This window comes from Lissotriton helveticus, chromosome 4_1 (assembly GCF_964261635.1).
Source record: "Lissotriton helveticus chromosome 4_1, aLisHel1.1, whole genome shotgun sequence".
NCBI classification, from domain to species: Eukaryota; Metazoa; Chordata; class Amphibia; order Caudata; family Salamandridae; genus Lissotriton; species Lissotriton helveticus.
In genome coordinates, this window is record NC_136063.1 from 66,273,492 (window position 1) to 66,286,066 (window position 12,575).

The window sequence follows — 12,575 nt, forward strand, 5'->3', positions numbered from 1 at the left end:
AGTTTTCCCTCCCGCAACTCAGCGAGTCTGAGGCAGAGGCCCTTGACCTCCCTGTCACTCCGGAAGAAATTAGTGACGCCATATAACGTATGGCTGCAGGCAAGACACCTGGGCCGGACGAACTTACACAGGAATTCTATGCATCCTACCGGGACACCTTGATTCCTCACCTTTTAGAAATGTACCAGGAGGCATCGGAAAACGGCTCATTCCATCCCGAGACGGATCTTGCAACTATTGTAGTGATCCCTAAGTCTCAGCCCCCCTCGAGACACTGTCCCGATTATCGCACCATCTCCCTCATCAACTCAGAGCTTTAAATATTTGCATCAGTCCTGGCCAACCGTATAAGAGCTTACTTGGCCAGACTGGTCCACCCCCAGTTTATGCCCTCCCGGGGAACACTGCCTCAGACGCCTTCACCGTGCCTTAGCGAACCAACAACAATTGACCCCCTACCTATCCCTCCTTCTCGTGGATATCGAGAAAGCATTTGATTCGTAGGACTGGCATTACCTGGAGGCGGTGTTGGTGGAAATGGGTTTTGGGGCCCTCTTCCGTGACCTGGTCAAGGCACTATATTGCAAACCCAGGGCCCAGGTTCTAGTCAATGGAGCGCTGTCGAAACCCTTCCCCATCAGAAGAGGCACGAGGCAGGGATGCCCCCTTTCACCCTCTTATTCGCGCTAAGTAACCCTTGGACTGTCTAGTACGATCTGACCGGCTCCTCAAGGGATGGAGATTGCCTGGCTTACAGGAAGACAAGATCTCCCTCTATACTGATGACGTTCTGCTTTTCTTGGCAGATCCGATGCCTCCGGGCCTTGCACCTCTTCGAGCAAGCCTCCGGCCTTAGGTTGAACGCGACTAAGTCCGTTCTGGTCCTGCTCTATCTCTCGAGAGCGTGCTTCGACTGGCAGTCGTCGATATCTATTCAACGATAGTCCTTCAAATATCTGGGTGGCCCTCCTCCCCGACCTCGCTTAGACACTTAATGTCACTCCATTAGTGAAGAGAGCCTGGGCGGATCTGCTCAAGTGGCAAACCTTGCTCCTAAACCCTATGGGCAGAATAGCCCTCTTTAAGATGATGGTCCTCCCCTGATTTCTATACATCCTTCAGAATACGTACCTCTCCTTTTCGAGACCATGGTTCCGAGAGTTGGACAGCATGGCCACCAAGTTCCTGTGAGGAGGCCGGAGGCCTCGGCTGGCCCTTACCCAGTGCCGGCTCCCATCCTTCGACGGTGGTTTGGGGATGACGAATCTCTACCTCTATTACCTAGCGTCTCGGCTCCTCACTGTGCATGACTGGCATACCGGTGGATGGTCGGACCCGGCATACCGCTTAGAGCTGCACACCCTGGGCCTGCCTGCCATCCAGGGGATGTTATATGGAGAAGCCATCCCCCAAACCTTACCTGAAGTCACTCGCTGGGTACTTCTGGCCTGGCGAGCTTCATTACATCACACCCAATGGTCGAAGAAGCTGACCCAACATACCCCACTGTGGTGCGGCACATGGCTTTGGGAGGTCGCCAACCTTTATGGCTTTTGAACATGGGACCTCATCGGTATTTCCCTACTGGGTGATCTCCGCGTTGGGAGCCATATTCGATCCTTCCAAGAACTGCAATCCCACTACTCCCTCCACCCTTCCCAGTTGTACCGATACCTACAGGTGCGACACGCCCTCCACTCTCACATCTCGGATGGCACCCCCCTGCCCGAATACAGCCCAACCAAAGCCTAGACTATGACCGTTAACCTGGGGAAGGGAGGGAGTTCCCGTATTTACCGCTCCCTTACCAACAACACACCCAATACTATGTCACAAATCAGGGACGGCAACGCGTGGACATTACCCGGCCACGAGATTGGCTCGTCCGATCCCCCTTAGAGTGTCAAGAGATTGCTCACGAGATATGCTAAATGCCTGGAATAGATACATGGTCACAAACATTAAAACTCCCACGGTGCTCATTTGACCAGAGTTGGAGTTGCTGTAATAGCCTTTTCGACAACATTGGATCTCCGAGTTAGTATCTCTAAAATGCCTGTATTAAAGCTGTTCATTTCATAAACTTATTAAAGTTGCGTATTCCGCCTCATTACGTAGGCACTTAAAAAAGCCAAAAGGGGATACCACGCATACCAGCCCTCCACATTTAGAGGGAATGCTCTAGAATACAACACTGATTTCTCTCGCCCAGTTAAAGTTCTCAAAAAGACATTTGGTCCTTCCTTTATCCTGAAGGCAGGCAGAGACGAGAACCAAGAACTTTTTGGCTTACAGGCGACGGGGCACATTGGTAGACTAAATATAGTCTCCGAAAGCCCTCAAGCCTGCATCGGTTCTGGGAGAAGACCCAGCCCCTGAAGTTAGCACTTCTCCGCGCTAGCACACAATTTGAGAATGTGATGCAGTTTGGCGACGCGTCTGACTGCACCTGTTGCTGCATTGACTACAGAATGGAGGCCATTAGTTCTCATACAGAGGCTCCTCCCTTATCCCCAACCCTCCAATCTTGAGAACACAGTGTTTGCTACATGCAAGCATTTATGTCGAAGCAGCTGCTAAATGATTTAAAAGATGGTATTGTAGCACCCCACCGCTGTACACTCACAGCTGGGACCCTGCCAGCTTTCGTTGGGACGGGGATCATAAACTCAGTAATCTCACTGCTGTCCCAATGGTCCATCATTGCGTCAATACATGGTGCTTCCTGCTGTTGCTGTGAGCAGGTTAAGTCAGATAGCTCACATTTGACAGTCACTTGCAGATACTGGAGAAAAAGGTTCTGACAAAAGTGTGGAAGAGTTGCTTCTTTCTGACATTCAAGCAGCTCTATGCTATTAAAGTGTCATAACAGATGCAGTTACTAGCTTTCTTTGATCACACCTAAAACTCTCCAAAATAACACTCTGTTCAGGCTAAACTCAATTGATGTCCCCTGGCATTCTGTGTTGATGTGCTTCTTCTGGTCAACCTACTCAAAAAGCCCATAGCTGGAGCACAGATAGATGGGCCAAGTGCGTTGTCTGCAACAATATTGCTTCCTGAAACAGCAGTGTTTGCCTTCCTTGTACCCTCTCAAAACTCTGGGAGCTTTCATATTACATATAGTAACGTTGTCCTCCCATAGTTAGGTACGTAATCTCGGGTATTCTGCCATGCATGTGCACCCCACACTCTGTGACTGGAGCAATTACCCCATGCACACAGATATTCAATTAAATACCAACACCTTTGAATGCCTTTCCTGTGACACTGGATATAATTGGATATAATTTGGAATTGTTGATTGCCACAGTCCTTTTAGCAGCATCTGTATTAGTCACTAGAAAAAACTGACGTGGGTGAAATGACAGTACTGGTATTTATGTACCTGTGTGCCATACCAGCACTTCCTCTGTTTGAAGTAATTGGGTGGTTTAAGCTTTTGGTCAGGCTTTTCTGCAAAGGCAAATTAACTAGGTTTTAATTGCAGTACACAGCCATTCAATGAGAATATCTGAATGACTATTCACATTTCATATTTCACTATACTAATTTACCCCTAATCTTTTATGGTTCCGGAGTAGCGTGCTACTTGCCGAAGGAGCGCTTCAAAACCTCATCAGGGGGTATCAAGCACTATATAAATGCAAACCTTTTTCCCTCTTCTATCCCTCCACTATCCTTCTCAATCCAAATAACTGACTAATATATCCATCAGTCAAATTACTTTCAGATTTCACTATACTGATTTGCCACTAATTCTTTGAGTTCCTGAATAGCACGCTTCGATGCCTCGCCAGGGTTGTAAGTGTTATATAAATGCAACTGCAATACAATAGTGCTAAGGTAGGCATGTGAGAGCAGAGAAGTCTCTGACTCAGCAGGTGGCATCATGCTATTGGAATTCAGCCTCTCTTTTCACACCCATTTCTGCTCCCAGCTTCTGAGGTTTTTCTTTTTTGTAGCTAAGATGCCGCCAGGTATGGAGAATGCGAGGGGTGTGGTGGAAAACGAAGTGTGAGTGAGGATATGTTTGTTCTGCTGCACTGAAAAGGCAGGGACTCTGATTAGAGCCACATGAAATCTCTTAGAAAGTTCAAATTGATGCAAAACCAGGCACTCCGTGTGCTGAATGAAATTCAGTGGCTAACAAGAGACTGTGTAGAATAAAGCACACAGCTGGAGTTTTATTTCCAGTTTGGCCATGCACATGGCAGTTGTTTTGGTAAGAATTAACTCAAACAACCTCACTGTTGTGCTTATTGAAATGATCCAGCTTTTCATCTATTTCCTTTTCAAGAATCCAGTATAAAAAAACGGAATAAATGAATATTATAGAACGTTTCACAAACCGAATCCTTTTAGTGCTTAAATAGTGGATATTACTACCCAGCTTGGGAAAATGTGGTTGCTGTTCTATGAAGGAGAGAAACCGAGTCTGCTGTTTTGATATGAGCTGTGGATGAGCTCTCACAGTCAGAACCACCCAGCACCTAATAGTAACAAGCATTTGCAATGCAATAGGTCTCGCATTATTAAAGTTTGCGCTATTGGTGTTGCGTTATTTAGCAATGCCAATAGCTCAAACTTATAATATAATGCGAGACCTATTGCATTGCAAATGCTTGTTATCTCTAGGATCGCTGTATTTAAAAGAACACATATTTCATATTGCCCGGTTTCTAATTACTAGTCTTTTCTGACTTTTTCTCCCCCCCATCTCTCTAGTTTTCTAACCTCTCTTTTTAGGTCTCGCCTATCCTATCCCGCAGGGATAAATAGGCGAGATTATAGTAAGCGGAAAAGAAAAGTCTACCTAGCTGCAGATCGCGTACAGTTCATGTGAGCTATGCATGTGCACATTATCGCCAGCCACATCACACACCACCATTTGTCTGTGCCTAGGCATCAGACTTCAAAGGCTGCTGCTCCCCCGTACCCCCTCCCCGCGTGTACATCGCACACCACCATTTATCTGAGCCCTGGCATCAGAATGCCGAAAGCTTGGTTTTTTTGCATCCATTTCGCGGGGAAGCCGTGTTTTGTTCGGCGTTCTCTGCACCGTTCCTGTTTTTTTTCTGGACGAAAGTGAAAGCCTACCGTGCTTGTTTACAGTAGCCATGCTCCTCAAATGCTGTTGCTGTGTTGCCATCTCTCTAGGGACACTCATCTTGAAAACACTCGACTTGCTAGCTGCAATGCTACATCCGCTATGCTTTGCCTCTAGACACGTTGATCCCTCGCAGACTGTGCTGACTCTGCCCCTCCTGATTCTGAAACTGACCAACGCATTCTCTCTGTCTTATGATGTCTGCCCTGCCACCATTTACTTCGGACTCTCACGCCTCCTCTCCCTCACACACCCTCACATACCCTCACTCACCCTCACACCCCCACCCTCACACCCCCTCACACCCTCACCCCCCTCTCACCCCCTCACCCCCCCTCACACTCTCACCCTAACATCCCCTCACAAACGCTCTCACCCTCACACCCACTCACACCCCCTCACCCTCACACCACCTCACCCTCACTCACACCCTCACACACCCTCTCACCCACCCCCACGCCCCCTCACCCCTTCGCACTCACACACCCCCTCACCCTCACACCCCCTCACTCTCACACCCCCTCACCCTCACCCCCCTCACCCTCACACCCCCTCACTCTTACTCACCCTCTCACCCTCACACACCCTTTCACCCTCACACACCCTCTCCCCCTCACACGCTCACACCCCCTCACCCTCACACCCACTCACAACCCCGCCCCCTCACCCACCCTCTCTCCCTCACCCACCCTCTCACCCTCACACCCCCTCACCCTCACACACCCTCTCAACCTCACACACCCTCACTCACCCTTACCCTCACCCCCCCTCACACCCCATCACCCTCACAACCCTTTCACCCTGACACACCCTCACTCACCCTCACCTCCCTCACCCCCTCACACACCCTCACTCACCCTCACAACACTCTCACCCTCACACACCCTCACCAGCATAGCATAACAAAACATAGCATAGGATAGCAAAACAAAACAGAGCATAAGAAAACACAACAAATCATAGCATAGCATAAGAAAACACAACAAAACATAGCATAGCATAACAAAACATAGCATAACAAAACAAAGCATAGCAGAACATATCAAAGCATAGCAAAACAAAACATAGCATAGTATAACAAAACATAGCATAGCATAACTAAACACAACAAAACATAGCAGAACAGAACATAGCATAACATAACAAAACATAGCATAACATAACAAAACATAGCATAGCATAACATAACAAAAAAAAGCATAGCATAACAAAACATAGCAGCACAACAAAACATAGCATAGCATAACAAAACACAACAAAACATAGCATACATAACAAAACATAGCATAGCATCACAAAACATAGCATAGCATAGCATAACAAAACAAAGTTTAGGATAGCATAACAAAACATAGCATAACAAAGCATAGCATAACAAAACATAGCATAACAAAACATAGCATAGCAAAACAAAGCATAGCATAATAAACACAACAAAACATAGCATAGCATAACAAAGCATAGCAAAACACAACAAAACATAGCATAGCATAACAAAACACAACAAAACATAGCATAGCATAACAAAACAAAGCATAGGATAGCAAAACTAAACATAGCAGAGCATAACAAAAAAAGCATAGGATAGCAAAACAAAACATAGCATAACAAAACATAGCATAACATAACAAAGCATAACATAACAAAACACAACACATAAGATAACATAGCAAAACACAACAAAACATAGCATAGCTTAACAAAACACAACAAAACATAGCATAGCAAAAGAAAACATATAATAGCATAGCAGAATATAGCATAGCATACCAAACACAACATAGCATAGCTTTCTGTTCCCTGATGGTCTTCGACTGCATGGAAGTACAGGAGCCATAAGCGGAGGCGTCACAGTTAGGTGTCAAATACCATATGCAAATTTTATGTGAGACTGAGAGATACATCATTCAACATCAATGAAAGGGCTTTAAGCCAGAGACCTTAGGAGGTGGCAGTAGACCAAAAGTGTTTTAGAAACCTGGATGAATGTTTAATATAGTAAGCACCGAGCACTGGATTTTGGCATGGCAAGGAAAAACAGGAACAGATGCCAGTGCGACCCAATGTGCTTTAGAAGAGTTGTTCAGTGTTTGAGGTCTTTGATAAACACCAAAGAAGAACTCTGGGTTTAAATTGGTATGGCGAGGAAAAACAGGAACAGATGCCAGGCCATATTTAGGCCCATGTTGTCATCTTTTGGACAGATGAAGCCAAATATGGAGTCATGTGGCAATACTAGATGTACTGAAAAACTATTGCTTGATGAAAAGGTTTACAGATTCAGCCTGGTGTCTGTGGATGTTCATAAGCTGAAGAATCAAGAGGAAGAAGAACCCATCATAATTTACACTGGATTGTCAAAGAAACAACATATTCAGCAATTCTATGTTTTTAAGAATGTACATTTTGTATTAAAGTCTGCAGACATATATCTATGAGGGCCTGCACAAACAAAATAACTTTCCCTATTTTTCACAAAGAATCACCTACGCTGCACTGCGTGGTAAAGAATGTTAAACGGTGGGAAAGTGCTAGAGATGGAAAAACAAGACAACAAGGAAAGACTGGAAGGATGCAGTGAATACACAATGTCGTATATTTACAATAAAGTAAAATATGAAACATACCCAGTTTGTAATTGAAAACAAAGAAAAGAGTCCAGGCGGTGCCCGGTACTCTGAGAAGCTCCTGCAGCAACTTCCAAGGGTTGAGGCGTCGTTGGTGGAGTTTTTCCTCTTGGACAGAAGTACTGGAGATGCTCTGGAACGGTGCTACTTGCCAAACGTAGATAATCACCAAAGAGTAGACAAAGGCCAAAAGTAGGAAAAGTGAGGACCACCCAATAAGGTAGATAATAGTCAGAGCGAGACCGCCTGCCAGCACACTGCCTAGCTTGTATGCCACCACCTGGACGGTGTTACCATAGCCAATCTCATCGTTGTTTAGAAGCTTCACTGCCATCCCATCAACTACAATGTCCTGAATTGAGGCCATGACGTTCATCAGAATCAGTACTATGGCAAGGGCAGTAAAGTTCACTTCAGGAGACAATGTGGCACAAATTAGGCAGGTCACAGTTAATGCACACATGCTCATCAGCAGCCAGATTTGTTTGGTCAAATATCCATCCACAAAAGGAGCCCAGACAACTTTGAGCAGCCAGGGGAAAAAGAATGCTTTGGTCAAACCAATGCGTGTGAAGGAGTGTCCAACAGTTCGCAGGTAAATGGGCAACAACCCAGACTGTAATCCATGGGGCAACCCTTGCACAAAGTACAGCACTCCAAGAAGCAAATACTTGCTTGATGTCCATTGTAAAGGCAAAATCGGCATCTGCTCTTACAACCCAAGTATTCGGACTGCCAAGGTTAATTTGGAATGTGCGATGGATGGGCAGGAATGTGATTTTTAAACCTAAAAAGACCAATGTACATCAATTAGAGAACAACATAAGCATAGGGTTGTTTTATAATAAAAAACACAGTGATTTCTGTTCACAAACAATAGGAGTTGCTATAAAAACAAATCATAGTTGGCTCTTCAGCTTGCTTAAAACTGCACACATGGGGCTTACCTTTACCAGTTTTGCAAATAATCTTAAAAGAAAACTTAATGCCATCAATATAGCACTTTTCAGCCGATTAAATTAGACTGTCACTCTCCATGGACACAGAAGAGATATGCATCATGCCAGCACATATAAAAGGTGTTTTTCAATTCTGGTCAGCTGGCTCTATGTTGGGGCTAACTAAGTTGCAGACTCGGAGTGCCAGATCAGAGATCATCATGCAAGCAGAGGATAAAGGCAACAAGCACTTGAACGGGCCATTACAATTGCACAAGGATAGAAACACAGTGATTACATAGAGGAGGATCATAGTGAAACTTGGCGTGGAAGAATGATGGTTCACTGGCGACAGCTGGTCAAAACGCGAGACACACACAAATATCCAGTTCCTCATTACTTATTAACATCTAATAGCTTTCTGTCCATTTCTGAACGATAAATAATAATTTCAAGCACCTTGTCTGAAGTGTACTATTTTGTCGAATTTGGTGTTTAACATTTTACATAATTTAGCTAGTTGTCTTTCCTACGTTTAGCTTTTCATTACTATTGGTGTTAGTTTAAGGGAATAAAGAAATGATGAGATGGAAGAGAGGAACCGCGGGAAAGAAGAGAAAAGTGCATGGGAAAGGCAGAGTAGCCGGAGAAGAGTGGCCCATAATTTAAGGAGACAAATTACCCCAGTGTACACCAAGGGTGTTATTATTCCCAAGTTGAAACTCACATAATTGTTCTCATACCTCTGCAGACCCTTAGGAAGCTGCTAACTCTGTTACTAGGCCATTCCTTCTACATGTAAGATTATATCTCAGAACTAAATGACTCAGCTTTCATGCCTGGTCCACAATCAGAACAAGAGACCCAAGCACTGCAGTCCCAATCGTTCACCCAAAAAATAAAAATTCTAAGAGTCTGGGTCAGTTCAAGACTTGGTTAAACTCCTTTAAAAGTTAGTATTCTTATTTGCATACGTATAATGAGATCCACAACATAAATTGATGATACACAGCATCTGCAGGATTCTGCTCAGATTATTATTTTGAAATTTTTTTATGAACTCAATATAATAAAGTCTATTTTTCTATCTCCCATTAGTTAAATGATATTGCAGTATTTCAGAAACTCGGGTAAAAAAATCCAGAGATCTGTACGTGCAACAAATGAATTTTATAGAACCATCATAATAATACATGGGATCATATCCACAGCAAATAACCAAATTTATTACAATCTACACAACCATTTTTGGTGAAAACCTTTTCTATCTTGGTATATATTTACAACCCCGATGTTTGCCTCCTGCACAATTGTTACAAAGGCGATAATAAAAAAAAACTAAGAATGCTATTAATAATTCCAAGCCAGCTGAATTGTCTGGGGTATTTTGTAACTATACATTTCTGAAAAGCCAACCTATAACTATTGCTGAGTCGCGGTTTGGTGAGGCGGGGCAGGGCAACGCCGGGGGGCCTCGGTATATATGCCAGTATCTACCCTGGATATACTCCACTGAATTGTGTGATCTATATATGTAACCAAGTCATAAAGGACCCCCTGATCTGTAGCTTTCTATATTTTCATCTTAAGTGAAATGTTTTGGAAAAATGTATCAAGCAATGTTCAATATAAAGAATTTATCAAAAAGATATTAAAAATAAAAATAAATCCTGTGTATTTGTGAGGAGCTGACCTAATTCTACTAATTGTGTTTTTAACTGAAATCTCCTGGATTTGAGAAACGAAGGTGACTCAAAATGTCTTTTAAACACTGTTTAGTTCATAGGGAGCTTAATTGTAGTTTTGCTTTGCATTCGATCTGTAGTATTTATTGACTCCTGTGGGTGAGTAGAAGTTTTTCCTTCTTTAGGAAGGAGTTGCTTTGTAAGGACAAGTTCAACAAACCTTTTGTGCACATGTTCTAACGTATGTGATGGATGCATTTTGTTTAAGATGCATTAGAGCTCTATTACTCTATTGAGCATCTATATGTAAACGTGCTTTGGCATCTGGGCATGCATTGGGTATATTTTTGTACATTATTTGATTATATCTCTGCACTAGTTACTCAGATACCTTTATGCGTGCTAGTTGTGTGAAATCTGCAAGTATTGTGTATGCATTAAGTCCATGGGTCTATCTGAATACATGGGTGCAAAACCACAGAATAATTCACAAAGCTAATGCATTTGAACATGCTTGTTTTCACTTCCTTCTAGCATAACACTGACTCCAGTCCAGACATTGTAATATATCTCCATGTTAAACACAGAAAAGGTGATGGGAGGAATGCTTGCACGAAGACTAACTTTTGGCATTCTGCCATAATTCTTTTGCCCACAACACCACTTCAGTTTGCACCCAGACATATGCAGATCGGTCAAGACCCTGCTTAAATATGAACAGTTCATCCACAACTGCCAAGCCAGGTCCTTTCTGAGCGTGTATATATATATATATATATATATATATATATATATATATATATATCATTATACAGACAAAAGGTGATGGTAGGAATGCCTCCCATCACCTTTTGTGTTTTTGACCTACTGCCTTAAGTGGCATGGGTATGGCCAGACGTGAAGCCCTTGCTCACTATGCCATTGAGACCAACCTATACATGACTGATGAGCCCTAATCAGGGCAAACATGGTCTTTGGTTTGCTGTTGTGTTCCAGTTCAGGGAGAACCTCACCAAGCAGGTCGGGCTGGACTGTTCCCATGAGGAGCAGGGTCAAGACTGATTTGCATATGGTTGGATTCCAACTTTGGAATACTACTCTAGTGATGCAAGCATTCCTCCCACCACTTTTTGTGTGCTTGAAGAACCCAGATGTTGCCCAGCTGACAAGATGTGTTCTTAGTGATCCAGTATCTGAGATGCCTCTGTCAGTGCAAGCAATTAAACCACTGTATGATCCGTGGTCAACACAAAATTGTAGTCACACTTCTATGTTCCTGGCATGTTCTCGTTATTTATCAAAATCTGGAGGATACCCTCCCATGGGAGTGTGCAACTATTTCCAGCCGAGAAGTACTCGCTCGTCATGCGTGACACCTTCACACAGTCAAGGCTTTATAGCTAATTTAGGTTAGCAGTATAAAGCTCTTCAGCTTGGCTTTTACCGGTGCAAAACTGGGCTGGGCATTCCGAGCATTCAAAGTCTATTTGGCTAAAGAGACGGCATTGGTCGAGGGTGTCACTCATGAAGAGACGGCACTAGGCGAAGGTGTCACGCATAAAGAGACGGCACTAGGCGAAGGTGTCACGCCTGCCGCGAGATCACCTGGCAGGGGCAGCTCCAGTCCTTAACCAAGCGTTGTGCGACGTGGACTATATTTCGGGTACCTCAGCCTCGCCCGAGGAATCACCGAAGCCCTTTGAGTCTCTGTGCAACTCTAGCGCCACACAGCGTGTTGTGAGAGGGACACTCACTCCTCCTCTTCCGCTCTCGGGGCCAGGCGCGTGGCTGGCATGCCAGTACCGTACTTCCGGTGTCACTTTAGGCGCGCGCTTGAGAGGACGCGCGCGTTGGAATAGAAGGGCGTCAGTAGAGCAGCCGGATTTCCGGTTGTCGGAGTTCGAGTCACGAGCGGCTACGTGACGTGGGGACACGCAGCTTGCTTTTCGGGTGCTGGCGGGTCAACACGCGACGGAGCGGATGTGACGTCACTTGCTGCCGTGGGACTTCCGGTGAGCATCAGGCGGTTGCTTTGTGCCGCTGCTCGCCGTGACGATGTCACTTAAACTTGATTGTTACTTAGCTCCCAAACTCACAGCGTGCCACCGTGTGACACAGGATATCCGCTCCCATCACACGGTTTATTTATTTCTAAAACATTTTTTTATTTGAAAAGGTTTTATATAGCGCTGGCTAGACCCAAGGGTTTCAGAGC

The 12,575-nt window shown here is 44.6% G+C and overlaps 1 protein-coding gene across 4 annotated transcripts in view; it reads right to left on the reverse strand.

Moving 5' to 3' along the window:
* SLC33A2 (solute carrier family 33 member 2) overlaps positions 1–12,184 on the reverse strand; it is a 109,662-nt gene extending 97,478 nt beyond the window's left edge. Inside the window, exons 1-2 of one of the 4 annotated variants that reach the window (XM_078686438.1) lie at positions 12,115–12,184; positions 7,738–8,524 (exon numbers count right to left, since the gene is read on the reverse strand). In XM_078686438.1, the coding sequence (XP_078542564.1) occupies positions 7,738–8,443 (706 nt within the window). In that variant the 5' untranslated portion in view covers positions 8,444–8,524; positions 12,115–12,184. Of the gene's footprint in view, positions 1–7,737; positions 8,525–11,804; positions 11,933–11,965 lie in introns of those variants that run through there. The other 3 variants (XM_078686439.1, XM_078686436.1, XM_078686437.1) reach the window with 3 other exon arrangements.
* Positions 12,185–12,575: the final 391 nt, after the last annotated feature.